We start from the raw sequence: 20091 nt of genomic DNA on the forward strand, positions 1-20091 counted from the left end.
CTCAAGTCTGTCTGATATTAGCTCAAACGGAACAGACAAGCCTTTACGCTTGCAACTGTAGCTAAATATGATTTATGGATTAGCTGTAGATGGAAAGTTTGCACTAACTTCATCATATTATTACAATACAGTAATGTCATTACTAAAATGGTGAAATAAAGCTCTGAGTGTGGAAACAGTTCAGAGGTTTCATGCGTGAATTGAACAGTTGGCACATGGGTTGGAGCCCGTCCCCATACCTGTATAATAATAATTTGCATTATTAAAAGACACTTACATGTCCAGAAGCAGGTCCATGCCTTCTTCAAACTCACTTTCTGCCAGAGTCGTTGCTCTCTGCCTCAGAGGAGTTGCCTTCCTCACCAAAATCACGCCGGACCAACTCCTTCAAGACCTGAGCAACTGTGAAATACTTCTTTTATTCCACCTTTGCTTACAATGTTTTTACACAATCTATCCAAAATAGATAGCATAACTAAAATGATAGTACCACCTTAAGTGCCACTCTAAATTCCTAAGCCTTGCAGCAGGGCTCCTCTGTCTCCAGGCCATGAACGTCCCAAGGACAAGTTTGAAATATAGCCTATAAGCCTATAGCCTATAAGTGTGTCTTTGCATGTATGTGTGTGTGTTTGTTCTCTCTGTCTTTTTATGCCTTTCTAGAAACCCAAACTGGGGAGTTCAGCCTTTCACCCCATTCTCCCCCTGCCATCCTGAACTGGGAGGCTTCGCCTTTCACCTCATTCTCCCCCTGCCATCCTGACCAGGGATGCTTGGCCTTTCACTTCCTTCTCCCCCTGCCATCCTGAACTGGGAGGCTTGGCCTTTCACCTCATTCTCCCGCTGCCACCCTGAATTGGGTAGCTTGGCCTTTCACCTCCTTCTCTCTCTGCCATCCTGATAAGGAGGGACCGGCTATGGCACCATGCTGCCCAGGACTATGAAAGCAACTGACAGATCAAACACTAAACAGTTATTTCTGATTTAAAAGCCTGTTTAGACTAACGGTGCATGTCGACTGCAGCGTCGAAAGCAGTGCGATTTGATGCCTCCCATTCATTTCCTATGGGACAACTGTCAATCTGCCCCGCAATGCATTCTGGTAGCGTTGCACTTAAGCGACGGGTAGCAGCGTGATTAAAAAGTTGAGCAGAGCTTTATGCAAATGAAGCCGTTAAGTGCATTCTATTGACCTAATCAGGTGAAGGCTGTGCTGCTGTTTCTTCAGCCGGCTAGCCAAAATATTGTTTGGTAAAAAAAGTTCAGCGCATTTTGAGGATGGAGGAAAAACTGGTAATTTCTGTAGCTGCATTCCCGGTGTTATACGAGGTAGAGAGCAGCTATTACTAGCTTCTTGTTGCGGTCCATGGCGGGTTTGTGATATATTGTGATGTTATCTGGATTTATAATCGGCGGCGAATTATCTGGTTTGATATATGATAGATAGCTAGCTTGTTAACTTGGCACTAACTCCGCTAGCCCTAACCCAAAATTTTGTTTTAAATTAAGTCAGTTATACTTGGAGAGTAATGTTAATTTTATTCTGGTTATTCCACTCCTTTGCAAGCTTATTAGACAAAGTATATTGTGATGCTCCTATATTTATACACGTTGCATGAACGGGAACACATTTTCAGCAGGACTTCGTAACACCCACCAGCACCCACCACATTTTTTTTGACACGCCCCCAAGCTGCCAGGCGACGTGAAGCGATGCATCGACACGTGATGTTTGACACTGCAGTGGACATGCACCGTAAGCAGCCACCGGGTGCTTACGTAGTATTTCATGTTATACTAGACACAGCCAATCATTCACCTTGTTATATGAATGGACACAGCCAATCATTTCCTTTGTTAAATCTTACTCTATGCTTATTGTTAAGACACTTTTTGCTTAAAAAAGCAGGGACCGCCCCTGCTTTCTTCAGTTCTGCCTTATCCACCTTGTTGTATATAGGTCCCGGATTCTTTCTCCAGAAATAAATCCGATTTCTTGTATGATACACCTCGTCGTGCCTGGTTATTCAACGGAGGGAATTTTCTCTGCCCAAAAGTGCATTGCTGTAAATCATAGCATAATTATATATTTCACTACAAATCAACTGTTTTGACTCATGAAACTCACTTTTGCATAATTGTCAAGAGGGAATTACTATCTTTTTATGAGTATAGAGTCTAAAGCCCCTTTCACACAGCACATCTGAGCCACCTCTGATGCGGTAACAGGTTCCCTTTCCCACAGAATTTGTGGTATTCGAGCAGTCTTTACCTTTCACACACAGTAGAACTCAACTCTCGTGAATGAATTGTTTATTTTCCGTTACCATAGTAACACACTTGATGTAGGCCCAAAGCTATAACGTTACTTGTTATTTATTTTCGTTGCAATCTTCTTGTAATTTCCGGCAAAACAATAAAACAAACAAACAAACATGTTACATTTTGAAGTGCAAGTGGTTGCATTTTTTATGTTATTAGTTTTTGCGTTCTCAATGCATTTACAATGCGGGTCCAGGTATTTCCTCTGTATGCCATTTTTATGGTTGAAAGGTAGGTGCGCGTGAACGCAGATCTGTAATGTAATTCGAACGCCTCTCAGAAAGCAGTCGTCGATGCTGCTTTCCGTTCCCACAGGAGAAATGCGGTAGTCGAGGCGCCTCGAAAACACCGGGAGAGGCGTTTTCGATGCGGTATTTTAAAAGCCGTCGTAACAGGTTCACACAGACAAGTGCGGTATCGAAGCAGTCTCAAAACCTTTTTTCTTCTGTGTGAAAGGGGTATAAGATAGCCAGGGGTCCAAAAATCAAAAACCACTCCAGAAATGAATGAAATTCCATTTTCCATTCCATTTTCAATTAATACCACTAGTTCCGCGATAGGGGATGAATAACGTAAATACAAAAATAACGTTATTTACCTTAGATAAACATTGGATCGTGTGGCCCCCCCTCGTGGTCGTGTGGCCCCCCTAGTGGTTGTGGCCCTAAACAACCACTTAGGGTGTATAGGCCCGGGCCGGCCCTGACCTAGCCCCTAATACAAATATGCTGAGCATTATTAGAAAAGGCTAATAGCTGACCGTTTTGACCAATGCAAATATTCTGTATCAAAATATGACAATGTAAATAATTAAAATGTTACAAGCAGTTGATTGACTAACCTAGTCCGTCAAATTAGTGCTTGTTATTATATGCTATTATTTGCCTATCATTATACAGGCTTCAGGGTTTTTGTTAATAATCATATGTGCTGCTGCGCCATGGCAACATTTAGAGCATCAAGGTAACATAAATCCCCCGAAATCAAATAAATTTAAATCTGATCTCTGATAACACTCAATACAACTTACTGAAAAATAATCAGACCACCACAATCTTTGATATGCTAAAAAATGGCATCTTTTATTTCGTATTCAATGTACATCATCCGAAGTTTGGGGGAAAAAACCCATCTAATCTTGCGCACCTCATCATTACAGCCATGTAAGCTACCCCATGTGGCAACTATGATCAATATAAAGATTGAGCATATGGCAACTTAAACTTCTCAAGTAGATCAAGCAAAGATGCAGTGGGGACCAAAAGTCCTGGTTGGTTTTATTAATTATGAAGGAATAATGTAAATATTATACTCCAGTATCACTTCTTTTTCAAGAATACATTGTTGAGAATGGTTACAAATAAAATTTAAACACATTTCCAAAACACTTTCATGAAATGGGAAGCTATGTGGATATCTGGTTCATCCACCATACGCTAAGCATTTCTCTATTTGTGGTCACACTGTTAATTCCATTCACTGCATGTTCTTAAAGCTCAATATGCAAATATGTGGTCTATGAAAACCATCTAGCCCATTACTTGAATGAATTTGCCATTCTACCTGTATGTTACTGCAATTTGAGTTCTTACATTATAAATAGCTACACATGTTTCTTATATAAAAATATGTATATTTGAATAAGATTATATATTAAACACAGTATAAACAGAGTATCATAATTGTATTAGTCCTGGATAAACAATGTAAACAATCAGTGTTGGCAGTGTCTCAGTCTTTTGGACCACATGCACTTTATGTAGGCTATGCTGCTTAGTTTTAACCCGAGGCTGTAATCGCTGCCAAAGTTGCCTCAACAAAGTATTGAGTAAAGGGTCTGAATACTTATGTAAATGTTATATTTCAGTTTTCTATTTTTTATAAATGTGCAACGATTTCAAAAAACCTGTTTTCGCTTTGTCATTATTGGGTATTGAGTGTAGATTGATGAAAGTAAAAATGAATTTAATCCATTTTAAAATAAGGCTGTAATGTAACAAAATGTGTAAAAAGTGAAGGGGTCTGAATACTTTCCGAAGGCACTGTGTGTACATATATATATATATATATATATATATTGCATATTTATTTAATTTTCAGTCACTGATATTGATAGTAGATACAGCGGCAGTGTAGTATAATGGGTAAGGAACTGGTCTTGTAACCTACTGGTCAAAGGTTCGATTCCTAGATAGGACACTCCCATTGTACCATATAACAAGATACTTAACCTGCATTGCTTCAGTATATATCCAGCTGTACAAATGGCAATAGAAATGCAATTTAAAAGTTGTGTAAGTCACTCTGGATAAGAGCATCTGCTAAATGCCTGTAATGTAACATGGTATAATTACACACAAATTCCTCCTCTTTGCTATTTGGCGAGTATCGTTTTCACCACTGTATCGGCATACCTTCAGGCTATTTTAGGCTTTATTTTGTTATAACGGAATAATAAATTTTGGTGGTGAAAGAATATTTTTATGAACTCCAAGATAGACAGTAGTGCCCAGTGTTTCATACTTGGGGGGTATAGTTGCAGATGAGATGAGAAGGGGTGCTTGTGAAATGGACAACCTATTAGGGCTGGGTGATATGACTAAAAATAATAACTCAATATTTTTTATATTTCTGGCAAAATACAAAACATATCACAATATTAACGCATTCTCTGGATTGCTTAACAGTGATTTTCAATCAGAATCATACACTTACTGTGAACAGCCTACATTTAGTGCAATCAGATGTGCACACCTTGTGCATAACCTCTTTTAGGAGCTGACTCAATAAAACAATAACAATGCACAAATAAACCTATGCTAGCGCATATTTCTTCGCGCATTATATTGTTCCAAATAAAAGAAATATTTTAAAACCTGTATGCAAAACAAGTCTCATCAACATGAAAAACAAATGCATAACTGTCACATGGAAATAAATTGTTGCACATTGGCTTGATGACACAACATAAAAAGTTTTTTTTTTTATTGTTCCCTGTGCACAAAAATGTTTTTGAATAGAGCCAAAATATTGAGCAGGGTCCGTGGGATACACAGACATAAATGGTGCACAATGAATGAGCACAAGGTACACACAGAAAATGGCTTCTTCAAGCACAAAGTAATTTTTCCAAGTATTCCTTTTATGTTGGTGTGCATGGGCCCTGACTCTCGTGTAAGGCAAACTTCTCAGCTGGTCTTACATGTTTTTAGCTGGGAGCCCAAGTCTATTGAGTTTCTGGCTTGAGTGAAGCTTGGTGGCCTGACAAAATGTTGCCACTGTAACTAAATGCCCTCCAGGCGATATAAAAAGAAAAAAAAAAAACAGTATAAAAATGGATATTAAATATAAAAAACTAGGTTAGTGGGCGGGGTTCAGGGTGTAGGACACTGGTGGTAAACACAGGAATACAGCAAAACTAAAAATGCTCCAGTAAATAAGATATCTTCAAGAGAAATTGTTCTGTTCATTAAAGAGTCCTGTGACAGCGGTGCCACTTAGAAACTCTGTATTTGGCAAAGCAGCATAACATAACATAACATAACATAAAACATAACATAACATAACATAAGACGAGAACAGGCCATTCAGCCCAACACTGCTCGCCTATTCCTCTCACCAAACTGTACTTAATGCTTAGTTTACCTAAAAGCTAGATAGTATCTAACCGGGCCTTGAATGCCTTGAATCATCCACTAGGGATGTTGACAGTCAATCGATTAACCATTAGGCCTAATCATTAATAACAATGTTGATTGATAAATGTTATTGATTAAACAGTTCAAATGAAATGTACCATTTCAATGAATAACCTCATGCTGGTGATTAGATTTTAGATTAGAAAGACAATTCCCTGGCATTAACCCCTTAGCGCACATGCCAAATCTTGCCGATCCTTGCCCATTTAGGGGGTACCCTATTTAAAGTTTTGTAACTCCAGGTGTGAACCACAGAGAGTTTAAAAATGGCTTAAATGAAGCAAGACGTTTGTACAATTTACAATACTAGAGCAGAATAATTTATATTCATAATTGTGTAAGAAATAAGAAAGTGCCACAAATGCAATTGTCTAGACAAAAAATCAAAAATGAATTTGCACTTTTTTAGTTTGCAAAGAAAAACTGAGAGGCTGCATACATACCGCAGGTTAAACTGTACATGTGCTGGATCAAAAATTTCTTGACCACAAGTTCATAACATCTAAGGGTAGATATGTAGAACTACTATAGATAAAAACTAAGCAGTGTACCCATTCACATATTTCACTACAAATCAACTGTTTTGACTCAAGAAACTCACTGTTGCATAATTTTCAAGTGGAAGTACAAGCTTTCCATCAGTACAGTGGTCTAAAATATCTAGGGGTCCAGAAACATATCCAAAATCTCTCCAAAATGAATAAAATGCTTTTTGTCCATTATGAAGCATATAAATGAGCCCCTTATGAAGGTTTAAGATGAAATATTGCTATCAGATTAAAAAATAATGCAAATATATCGTCACACAATGCGGTACAGTACTAATAATAATAATAATAATAATAATAACTTGTGTATGTATTTCTATAGTTTGTACCCTCATACGCTTTCTTGTATGAGGATGGGACGACATGAAAACAATTTTCAACCGTCCACCACGTTTTGGCAATGTTCCAACTCTCACGTTATCACTGTTGCATGTTTCACAAAAACTATTACACTCCTCTGACACTTACAGTGTGAAATATCTACATAATATAATACCACAAACCTATTTAAAGACACTTAATTTCAAAAATAACGTATATAACCAAAGTATTTTGAGCAGTAATACTTACATAGCAATGATGAAATCTTATCTATGTTCAGTAGATGGAGACAGAGACAGTAAATCAATAGCCCATTTTCCACTGCAGGGCCGAACGGTTCTGAGCATGGAGCGGAACGGTTCCAATGGTGTTTCCACCTGGAAACGGTTTGGCGCGGAATGATTACAAACCGTGCCCAGCACGATATTTTCGGTGCAGCAGAACTGTTCGGGTGGGCAGGCTTAATGACATATTCACTGATTGGTTTCACATTACGTCAGTTTTGTGAGTCTGCATACGGTCTCTTCACGCCCTCTTCCGTAAGCTAGGTCAGTGGAGAAACTAATATAAATAAAAATGCCAATCAAAAATCATATTCCGTCATAGCAACAAGATAAACCCAACAATAGCCATAAGATATACAGCAGTGAAAACACTGCTCACTGAATAACAAAATAAACGGGACAAAGTTTTGAAAAATGATACCATGTCATTCTACAATCAATATCTGGGAATAAATATTGAATAAATAGGCCACATAACCTTACCATTGGTTCTACGCGTAGAGATGTCCCTTTTGAGATCGAGTGGTCATATATTGTCTTGGACAATCCGTTTATGAAATATTTTGCGCATTTTTGATGCCTGGGTACATTCAAAATAGCTGTGCATAATACCACACGTATCGTTTTTGGCATTGTTGCCGTTTTTAGTACAGCCTGGCTTGATTGACAATTAATTTATTCAGTAGGTGAGAGTATAAGCTTTCTAACGATGTATAACATGTCTAATTTTGCTTTTGGAATAGCGTTTTATAGGTCAACGTAACCGAAAATTTTCTTATCATCGCATTCACTTACGCATTAAGACGCTGCACCTAACGAAATGTTGTTAACAATTTTTCATAATTTCTTGGAAAATACTATTATTATTGAGGACTTCTGGGCATAGCTAAGCCGTATATTTGCTGTTAGACCTATCTGACATCGTTTTCTCGAGCAAAACAGAAGCAGATTGAACTCGTTGATTTACTGTCTCTGTCTGAAAACAGATAAAATTTCATCATTGCTATGTAAGTATTATTGCTCGAAATATTTCGGTTATACAAGTTATTTTTGGACTGAGAGTCTTTAAATAGGTTTGTGGTATTATATAATCTGGATATTTCACACTGTAATGTAAGCGTTAGTAGTTTTTTGAATTCATGCAACAGTGATGGTCAGTGGAGGATACGCTAGAAATAAAAACCATAAACAGACCAAAATACACAGAATCCTCGTCCGTTTCGTCAGCCAACGAAACATAACATAACAAAAACAAAGAAGTATGGGGAACGACGACAACAACTGGCGCATATTACATTCACAATGGGACGCCGTCGCTGATCCACCGCGTCACTTGCTGTCCTCACTAGATACTTGCCAGTCCTGGTTTTAGCAGCCCGACGGTGGAAACAGAAACCGTAACCGTTCCCACGAGTACTGAGCAGCGCAGAACGGCACGGAGTGGCCCTGGTAACGGTTCAGCCCTACAGTGGAAAAGCGGCTAATGATACTGTTCTACTCGCTTCTGTTTTGCTCCAGAAATCGATGTCAGCTAGGTCTATCAGCAAATATATGGCTTAGCTATGCTCAGAAGTCCTCAATAATAATAGTATTTTCCAAGAAATTACAAAAAATCATTGACCACGTTTCGTTAGGTGCAACGTCTTTTACTGCAACCACAGAGTGAATGCTTAAGTGAATGCGATGATAAGAAAAAACTACGCTGACCTAAAAAAACGCTATTACAAAAGCAAAATTAGACATGTTATACATCGTTAGAAAGCTTATACTCTCACCTACTGAATAAATGAATTGTCAATCAAGCCAGACTGTACTAAAAAGGGCGATGACACCGTAAACAACAGGTGTGGTATTACGCACAGCTATTTTGGAAGGTACCCAGGCATCACAAATGCACGTATATTTCACAAATGGATTGTCCAAGAAAATATGAGTGGCGGTCTGGGAAAACCTTCACATGGTGAAATTTTGACATTTTCAGCTGGTCACAAATCTAGAAACACGAGACTTATCCCTATATAAATGTTTTTGAATTGTTGAATTATCTCAATCAGAGCCAAAGTTATGATGTTTTAAAGCCTTCTTGCGCCGTGAAGTAGAAATGGAGAAAAACTGCCTCAAAGATTCCATTCAGTTCCACAGAATTCTATTTCTAGCTACAAAAGAAAAAACACCAACACTCAGCTTTGTTTTTGTTAAATGATTGTCATTGTATTTATTATGTGAGACAACACAAAAGTATTCTTTGAAATGATATTATTATTATTATTATAATACTTCTACTACTACTAATAATAATAATCCATGTAACATGCTTATGCTAAATTTTGAGGAGGCAGCACTAAAATCAGTTGAGAAGTATTAAAGAAAAAAACAAAAACACCTTGGTGTATATCAATAACTGAACATCACCAGTATTATTTCAAAGAAATATAGAAAGATTTTAACAGGAGAAGTACATGTAACAAGCATCAACAAACAAAATTGTGTTTTACAAATTATTGTCATTGTATTAGGGTTAATTATGTGTGACTATCATAAAAGTATTCTTTGAATTAAATTTTACAATTTGACATGTCAATCATCTTCTGAATAGTATTATACAAATATATTTTAACAGGGTGATGAAAATGTACATTTAAAAGCACAAGAAAAAAACATCAACCAACACGTTTTTCCTTGAGTCATTTGCTGCAGCCCTTCACTGTACACCTACACACACACTGCACTGTAAACCTACTCCTCCCCATTGAACACTGCAATTCTCCTAGGCTTGGGGACTGTTGGACACGGACAGGTGGTGTCTTTATAGGTATCAGTAGTAAATGGCCTTATTTCTTCACAGAGGTACCACTGCCGCTTCGCATCGAGTCCTTTTGGTAGGATCTGGTCTGGCATTTTGCTTGGCAGGGGCACTCTCAGAAGATCTTGCTGGGTTGCACCACTGTCACAGAACTATTTTATTTCAATTATGCCTGACCCCTCACGAAAGTTTTTCTTTATTCCTCCAACTTTCCTGAAGTATGTGCTGAGGAAGCTCGTCCAGTCATATGTTGGCACAATGACCTCTCCATTTTCCTTGCCGCAGACTTGAGCAATGTTGACATGGGAGGATTCCTCGACCACTTGACAATGTCATTTAGACAGTCTACCCTTGTCCTTCTGAACAAGCGTTTCACAAGAGCAAAGCACCAGTCACAACTAAATTTTGTGTGTCCAGTTAGCAGGAAGGAGAAGGTGATGTTCTTGTGACACCCTGTTAGCACCCTCCACATCAAGTACCACATCATTGTGGAGTTTTTGTTTTGTCCACTGCAGTTATCTGCATGTAAATGGACATCTTCTTCACCCATGCCATAGTGCTCCAAGAAGTAGTGAAGGAGTGACACTACACAGTTGGCACCTTTCCCTGACTGGCAGCTCTCTTCAAGTAAAAAATGTACCTGCTTTGGGACAGCCTCACATGCCACCCCAAAGAGACCACATTCCCAGGGGCACTTGAAGTACACTGGACCAGGCTGCAAGGGGTCTGATGGGAAATGGACCTGCTGCGCAAAATCAAAACTGTAATGCATCTTCCCAGGGAAGCTGCAGGCAGGATGGGGTCCTATTTCTGCACCAAAGGGCATCTCCTCCTTTGTTGTTTTACAGATTTGTTGGTAGAGGGATCTCTCCATTGCGACTTTAGCCAAGTGCTCTTCAATATCACGGATGGCTGCACTTTTCTCAGCCTCTGGATGATTGGCAGCATGTTTAAGTTTAGCAACACCTGACTAACAGTACTAGCACAGGTCAGTGGCAGGGCGCATGGTCGACACAAAGGGTACTAACTGCTGCCATATTCGCCGAAAGGTTCTCAGGGTTACCATTCGCATGCCAGCATTCTCCACTGCTGTGCAGTACTGCTCATAGACCTTCCTCTTGCTGCAGTTGGTTGGCAGCAGTTTTACATCTTTTTTTTTACATTCCAATGCTTTGTGTGCGGCCTGGAAGAATGATCGCATTCGCCTCTGCATAGTTGAGGATGAAATCCACAATGGCTCGTGTCCTGCAATTTTAATGCATTTGCAGGAAGCCTCTTATTCAGCTTGTGGACCCTTGCTTCCACCCCAGCAGCCTTGTAATGCTTCATTAATGCATTCAATTTGTCCTGCCCAACCCCATGGAGATATTTGAAAACATCACGGCAGATCCTATGCCCATGATAGTAATAATCAGTACGGTGGGCTAAACGCTGTGTCTGCTCTCTCTTCCTGGACCTTGATGTTGTGTCAGAGAGATGCATTCCACAAGAAAGCTTGGAGAGAATGGCAATGTCAAGCTCTTCACGAGACAGGTTGAGGTACTGCAGACGGACATCAAGGAGCTCCTCTTTGGGGAATCTGGTATGGCAAGGCTTTCCTTCATTGAGCTTGCAGCAGCAATGACAATCTACTACAGAAGGCCCAGCATCACCATGGCCAGGAGGAATGATTTTATCGGCCAGATTTTCGAGAGTTGGATGTGACTCTGTTTTTTTTTAAAAAAAAAAAAAAAGAAAGAAAAAAAAGTCAATGTTACTATGTGAAAACTAATGCATTTCATAGACCGAAGTCTACTACTGAGCCAAGTGGATCTCCTTGTGTCCTTGGTATTGATAATAAAAAATACTACTACTACTACTAATAATAATAATAATAATAATATAATAATAATAATTCATTCACACAGTCACCCCTCAAAGAACAATTTATTTTCATAAGCCTTATGTAATGTTTGTAATGTATTATAGGGTAACTCCTTATTTATTTATTTGCATTTAAACTTATTTAGGCTTAACCTTACCATATGACATGTTTGATGTTTTCATACGGAAAGCTGACACAGCTGTTTCATGCGAATAAGCTAGCTAGTTTATTCTCACTCATGGTCAGTATAGTGAATAATAATCATAATTTATGACAGCCCTGAATAGGTACATAGTTTCATTGGCTCACCTGACAGGTCATCGTCTTCATCACTGTCCATCTCTCCAGTTTTGGGCGTGAAAACAAGACAAGCCGTTTTTCGAGGAGCAGGATCTCTATCGTAATTCCTGTCACTTGATTCATCACTCGATCCAAATACCTCACTGTCACTGTCTCTGAGATTAGGACCACTTGTGAAATAATCACTGATTAACTGTCTTGCTTCAAAGCTATTGGAAACGTTACTCATGTTAATAGAAGACAATTCATTCAAACAACGGGCTACATCGCTATCCTGTAAAGACGCCATCTCTCACTGACAGCAGCCGTCAACTATGCGAGGATGTTTTGACAGCTATCAGCTGATCTGCGCGTGAACGCAGTTGTTGTTGGTGTTTCGTGCCTGTTGTGTTATGTTAAGACTGCCAACTGCAGTCTTGTAACTCGAAAAGTTAACCTTTCCAACCAGTTAACGCCAATTCCAACAATTACATGGGTCTTTGCTTTTACACAAATCAAAATAGTTGACGGCAAGTTTATGGAAAGGGAATAAGAAGTCGAAAGCGCCCATAACTTGAACCACCAACATGCTAGTGTAATCTGATTGATCAAGAGACAAAAGTAGGCTATGTGAAAACGAAACACTAACCTAACTATATTGATGTTAAATGTTTACATAACCTATGTTTAATTTTAACTGAGTGATCCACAACCCATTAGCAATCGCAATATTAGCCTGTAGATCACGAGTGGAGAACGGCCAAATTTAGGCATGTCGGCTAACTCGCATTCATCTCGCATCATTTCTGAAGACGTGTGAAACCCCACACGTCTTCATAAATATTAAATGACAGATTTCTTTATAGTCAGCTAAATTTGCAGACAATATGTTATTGGTTTAGTGTTTTTTAACGTTGTTGTAGTACTTTGTTTGGGCACAAGACAAGACTGAATTGGCAGGCGTATCTCTACCTACAGAAACAGATCGCCGTCCCAAGCTAACAGTAACAACATTGCTTTTTTGCTAGCAAACCACGTTTACAAATACCTAAAAATAAACATTTTCCGTTAAGTTTTCACAATATCTTTATTTACCAAGACAAAGTAAAGACTTCACAGAATCTAAATCGTGTGATCTCATTTTACCCAAAAAACTCATTTTACGAGTTTATTGGCATTTTTCCAACAATGACTCCCAGCGACATCCGACGGGTTTCTCCAGACCGCCACACATATAGGACCACTGAGTCTCAAAAGCGACATTTCTATGCGTAAAACCAACCGTAAAGTAGTATATTTATTCAATATTTAGTCCCAGATATTGACTGTAGAATGACATTTATAAAAACTTTTTCTCGTTTATTTCATTATTCAGTGAGCAGCGTCTTCACTGCTGTATTGGCATATCTTAGGGCTACTGTCGGGTTAATCTTGTTACTATGACGGAATACAAATTTTTAGTGGTGAAAGAATATTTTTATGAATGCCAAGATAGACAATATTGTCCATTACGGCATGGGTGGGGGGTGTAGTTGTAGATGAGACTGCAGGAAGGAGGTGTGTGTTAAATGAACGACCAGAGCGACAATGGTGACGCTCCGAAACTCCGTATTCGGCATAGTTGTTGTGTATCATCTACTAATGAAACTAAAACAACATGTTTCTGTATTAAACTCATACTTTGGTTGCAGTAGCACTGAATGTTTGAGTTCAGTAATCTCGGCACGCCGGCGTGCCAACCACTAGGGGCTTTGCGCTAAGAGGTTAAACACAAACCTATTTGACTGTTGGAAAGTTAGAGTCACAGTTCCCTCGACTGAGAGCATTAGTGGAATGTCATTTGTCTGCTGTCCGCACACCTCTTCTCAGCTGCCAGTCTCACTTTCAGAAGTGCACCAGAATTATCCCAGAGCACCCAGACATGCTGATATTCCTTAACAAAAATGCTTAGGTGTAAAGGTCAATAATGGCATAGGCGATGTTGGTCATGTTATGTAGTTAGCGGTCTTTTGTTGGGGGTCTCACTGCACTTAATTCTCTTTTAGGCCTTACCTTTTTTGTAACTGCCCATCAGGAGGCCTACTTTACAATGTTGTGAACTTGCCACTATTTTGCTAAATGAAGAGCCTACCACTTACACTATAGAATATGAATTGCACTATTGAAGAGATCAATGTGTCCTTTTTATTATAAGTAGACAAAAAAACGCTTATTTGTTTATTAAAAGGTATGCATTATATGCAATACTTTTTGCTCCATCTCAGTGGCAGTTCAGCCATCCTGTAATAAAAATGTCAGCAGTATTTCTGTCCTGCGCAGATTTCTCAGTCCGTGAATCCATGTTTGTATAATTTGGTTTTTTGCCGCTATGGCTTTAATGCGCAACGTACTTGTTCCAATTACTGTTGGGACATGTAGGCTATATATCAGAGATATTTAAGACAACTAATTAATTGGTAGGCAAATTTTGAGTCATTTTTATAGGCTACAGTATATCGTAGATTTTAAGCTTATCAGTTAATCATTATAAATGTATTATAAATGGGTGCACAAAACTGCACAAAAACTGCATCCCTATTATCTACTAATAAAGCCAAAACATAGTTTGTTGTTAACATTCAATTTGGTTGCAGGAGCACTGAATGTCTGAGTTGAGCAATCTCACGACGCCGGTGTCCTGGACACAAGGGGACTTGCGTGAAGGGTTTTAATAAAGTCAGTAAATGTTCTTTGCCTTTTAAATTACAACTTCCTTTTGAAGACAAGTTTTTGTTTAGAAAACATTTGCATAGAGCTAAATAAATGACAACTTTAACCATCTTTAAAATTTTGAAATAAAATTGTGGAAAATATATACCTTCATTTTGATTCCAGTGGGTTCTGACAAAGGGTTCAGTGGAGGATTCCCCAGAGGTACTGAAGAGGTTGTTCTTCATCCTTATTTCTGTTTGAGTGGTTTCATCAATCTCACTCTCTTCATCACTTTCTTTTTCTTCTTTCACACTGAGTTGTATTACCTCTTCATCTTTCACACCATCTTCACTTTTTATTACCTCACTTTCAATCCTACTTAAACAATCTTCATTTTCCTCTTCCTTCTCCTCCTTTATGTTGGAAAGGATGTCTCTCTCCTCCCTGGTCAACCCATATCCAGTTATGCTCTCAACCCTCTCCTCTTCCCTTCTCAGTGATCTCTGCTCCACCTTTGTGTAATCCATCATAGAATGTTCTCACCTGCAAAGGCAGAGCGTATAATGGTCCTGAGAGAGAGGGAAGAAATATTGACACCTTGAGGATAACACATTTGACATCTTCACTTTCCCTGCCCCTCTACAGAATATTTAATTCTTATTATGACCACTCTTACAGATCAAACTCCTCATAGAACTCTTATGAAAGACCTATAATGCCTTTAGCATAAACTTCTCGACTTTTATGTTGCACACATACAAATTAAGATAGTTGAGCCCAAAAGTTTACATGCATAGACTAAAGACATTCAAACTCAATATTTCACAACTCCATACATTTCATGTTACCACACATTTCAATTAGGGTATCCACTTCATTTCCATAAGAGGTCATTTCAAAATAATAGCCAAGAGATTTATTTCAGCTTTTAGGTACTACATCAAATTTTCAGTGGGTCAAAAGTTTACATACACTTTGTTAGTATTTGATTCCATTGCATTTTAATTACTTTACTTGAATCAAAGGCTTGGGGTAGCCTCCCACAAGCCTCTCACAATATTTTGCCAGAATTTTTGCCCAATCCTCCCGACAGAACTGGTGTAACTCAGTCAAGTTTGTGGGCCTACCTGCTCGGACACGCTTTTTCAGTTCAGTCCACAAATTTTCTATGGGATTCAGGTCAGGGCTTTGTGATGGTCACTCCAATACTTTCACTTTGTTGTCTTTAAACCATTTTGTTACAACTTTGGAGATATGCTTAGGATCATTGTCCAGTTGCAACTAAGTTTAAACTTTCTAGCTAATGTCTTGAGGTGTTGCTTCAGTATTTCTAGATAATCCTCCTTTCTCATGATGCCATCTATTTTCTGAAGTGCACCAGTTTTTTTCCAACAAAACACCCCCATGCTACCCCTCTCATGCTTCACAGTTGGGATGGTGTTCTTCAGATTAAAAGTCTCACTCTTTTTCCTCCATACATAGCGCTGATCATTATGGACAAACAGTTCAATTTTAGTTCATCCTGGTGATCACCTGCAAACTTCATTCTGGCTTTTTATGCCAGTCTTGGAGTAGGGGCTTCTTCCTTGCACAACAGCCTTTCAGGCCCTGGCAATGTAGGATTCTCTTAATAGTCCCCCCAAGATTCCGCGATCGCGGAAATTTCTGTGGAATTCTGGGCCATCCGTGGAATAGTAAACAAGCTGCAGAATCATGCAGAAAATATAGTACCAATCACCACCGCTAGATGCCACTGTCTGCTGTATGGGTTTGCAGCAGCTAGCTCAGTTGACTGACAAGATGTTGACAGTTTTGACAGGCAGACTGTTGACTGTTGACAGCTAGCATTTTGTCATTATGGAGCGATTTATCCATCCAATTGCCAATACATAAAAACTGGGAAACATATCTGCTGCTGAAAGGGCAAGATCCTATCCTATGTTACACGAGGATGGAGGAAAGCTGTTTTGTACAGTATGCAAGAAAGTACTTGATCATAGATGTAAGTCTACAATCAATGACCATCTGAGATCCAGCCAGCATCTGAAGAGAAAAAATGAATCTCCTGTGGACATCGCATTGAAACGCCAAAGAACCATCACGACAATCGGTAGTAAAACCGTGGCAGCTGAAGAAAGAGAAAAGGTAAGCAGCACTACGGTGGAATCAATGAACTAACGTAACGTTACTATCGTGGCTAACTTTGGCTAGCTAATGTTAGCCGCTTAAGGAAAGGGCAAGAGATACAGCTCGCAAAGCTGGCACAAAGATGCTGCAGTAGCACTCATAAGTAACACGGATGTGTATTTGTTGGGGGGGTTATTAACATTTCAGTAAAGTGAACACAATACATTGTAACATTATAAGACAGCGCAGCTCATTCAACTGAATGATGCTGACATTACCAAAACATTAACGGAATAACGTTACCTGTGTAGCTTGCTACAGGGAAGGGTTCTCATTCTCATAGGCTGCCTAGCTTGTCAATCACAACATAGACAAGCTAATCAGAAGCTAGAATGCATTCAGTTAACTTAATAGCGATGTTGGCCGCTGCAACATTGTAAAAATAAAAATGACAACTGGAACTTTATTATTATATGACCATTATTTTGTCAAATAATGGTCACATTAGGCCATTTTTTTCAGTCCGCAGAATACTGCAGAAAATTCCATTTTCAGATCTCAGATTTTACAAAGTCTGTCGCAGATTTTAGGATTTTTTTTCCACAAAATCCTGGGGGGACTATCTTAATGGTGGATGTAGATACTATAGCCCCTTTTCCACTGCAGGGCCGAACAGTTCTGAGCACGGAGAGGAACGGTTCCAATGGTGTTCCCATCAGGAAACGGTTTGGCACGGAACGATTACAAACCGTGCCCAGCACGATATTTTCGGCACGGTTAGACAACCATGCTCAGTGCAGCAGAACTGTTCGGGTGGGCAGGCTTAATGACGTATTCACTGATTGGTTTCACATTACTTCAGTTTTGTGAGTCTGCATACGGTCTCTTCACATCCTCTTCCGTAAGCTAGGTCAGTGGAGAAGCTAATATAAATTAAAAAAGTCAATCAAAAATCGTATTCCGTCATAGCAACAAGATAAACCCGACAATAACCATACGATATACAGCAGTGAAAACGCTGCTCACTGAATAACGAAATAAACGGGACAAAGTTTTAAAAAATGATAACATGTCATTCTACAGTCTATACTATCTGGGACTGAATACTGAATAAATAGGCTACATAAACTTACCATTGGTTTTACGCGTAGAGATGTCCCTTTTGAGACCGAGTGGTCATATATTGTCTTGGACAATCCGTTTATGAAATATTTCGCGCATTTGTGATGCCTGGGTACATTCAAAATAGCTGTGCATAATACCACACGTACAGTTGTTGTTTTGTTTTTTTGCTGCAGGTTTTGTTTTTGCTGGTTAACAGCGTTGTTGCCGTTTTTAGTACAGTCTGGCTTGATTGACAATTCATTTATTCAGTAGGTGAGAGGTCATCGCATTCACTTACGCATTAAGACGCTGCACCTAACGAAACATAACAATTTTTCATAATTTCTTGGAAAATACTATTATTATTGAGGACTTCTGGGCATAGCTAAGCCGTATAATTCCTGATCTATCTGGCATCGTTTTCTGGAGCAAAACAGAAGCGGGTTGAACTCGTTGATTTACTGTCTGTCTGAACACAGATAAAATTTAATGATTGCTATGTAAGTATTACTGCTCAAAATATTTCGGTTATACACATTTTTGGATTGAGTGTCTTTAAATAGGTTAGTGGTATTATATAATGTGGATATTTCACACTGTACACTAATGTAAGCGTTAGTTAGTAGTTAGTAGTTTTTTGAATGCAGTCAGTGGCGGATACGCTAAAAAGAAAAACCAAAAACAGACCAAAATACACAGAATCCTCGTTCGTTTCATCAGCCAACGAAACATAACATAACAAAAACAAAACAGTATGGGGAGCGACGACAACAACTGGCGCATATCACATTCACAATGGGACGCCGTCGCTGATCCACTTGCTGTCCTCACTAGATACTTCCTAGTCCTGGTTTTAGCAGCCCGACGGTGGAAACAGAAACGGTAACCGTTCCCACGAGTACTGAGCAGCACGGAACGGCACGAATTGGCCCTGGTAACGGTTCGGCCCTACAGTGGAAAAGCGGCTTTTGGTACGTGATGCCTCCAACTCCTTCACCAGTTCCTTTGTTGTTGTCTTGGGGTTCAGTGGAACTTTTCGGACCAAAGTTCATTCAGCCCTGGGTGTTAAGTTGTGCTTCTGTCCTGAATGATGCAGAGTCTATGTGGTCCCAAGATTTTTATACTTGCATACAATTGTTTGTACAGATGCTTGTAGTAGGCTACCTTCAGTTGTTAGGATATTGCTCCAAAGGAGGAATTGGACTTGTGGAGGTCCACAATTTTTTTTCTGAGGTCTTGGATTTTTCCATGGTATCAAGGTCAAAAAGGCAGTGGCTCTAAAGGTAGACCCTTAAATACAGCCACAGGTGCCAATTAACTCCTAATTATGACATCAGAAGCTTCTAAAAGTCATAACATCAATTTCTGAAATCTTCCAGACTGTTTAAAGAGACAGTCAACTTGGTGTATGTAAACCTTTTACCCACTGGAATTCTGACATAGTGAATTAAAGCTGAAACAAATCTGTCTCTAATTGATTATTTTAAATGACCTCTGATGTGAACAAAGTAGATGTCCTAATTGATTTGCCATAAGAAATGTATGGTAACATGAAATGTGCGGAGTTGTGAAAAACAGAGTTTGAATATCTTTAGCCTAGGTGTATGTAAACTTTTGGCCTCAACTGTACATGGTAAATTGTATTTAAGCACTATTTGTGAATTTTTAATAAATAAAAAGTATTAAATTAGGCATGGGTATGAGTAATGGATTGATCTGTAGAAGGGAGTCAAACTGGGACCCAGAAAAGGCTGGCATTTGAACGAGCCTGCACGCTGGGACTCATCCTGTACTTCAAAGGACCCGAGAGCCTTGTGATAAAACAACAGGTTACTCGGACTTCCTCTGGATGAGCAGGCCATTGGCTCTCTGAAATGTTACCCTCTGGACAAGACTGAAATAAGGGGAACTGGACTAGTTGTCTATGATTGTGTGAGCAGGCCGTTGGCTCTCTGGAATGTTGCCATCTGGACAAGAGTAAGATAAGGGGAACTAGGGTCTTTGTCTATGGTTGTGGGTGTGTGTGTTTTGGGGCCATTAAGGGTGAAAA

General features: G+C 39.2%; 1 protein-coding gene across 8 annotated transcripts in view; it reads right to left on the reverse strand.

The window, feature by feature from the left end:
• LOC118225889 overlaps positions 1–20091 on the reverse strand; it is an 81068-nt gene that overhangs the window by 13602 nt on the left and 47375 nt on the right. For 3 of the 8 annotated variants that reach the window (XM_035414966.1, XM_035414963.1, XM_035414964.1), the window contains 2 exons: positions 14977–15379; positions 10304–11682 (listed from right to left, as the gene is read on the reverse strand). In XM_035414966.1, coding sequence (XP_035270857.1) covers positions 11120–11682; positions 14977–15340 — 927 coding nt within the window. In that variant the 5' untranslated portion in view covers positions 15341–15379 and the 3' untranslated portion in view covers positions 10304–11119. Of the gene's footprint in view, positions 1–277; positions 413–10303; positions 11683–14976; positions 15380–20091 lie in introns of those variants that run through there. The other 5 variants (XM_035414967.1, XM_035414965.1, XR_004764911.1 and 2 more) reach the window with 4 other exon arrangements.

The sequence above is a fragment of the Anguilla anguilla genome, chromosome 4 (assembly GCF_013347855.1).
Source record: "Anguilla anguilla isolate fAngAng1 chromosome 4, fAngAng1.pri, whole genome shotgun sequence".
In the NCBI taxonomy this organism is placed as follows: Eukaryota; Metazoa; Chordata; class Actinopteri; order Anguilliformes; family Anguillidae; genus Anguilla; species Anguilla anguilla.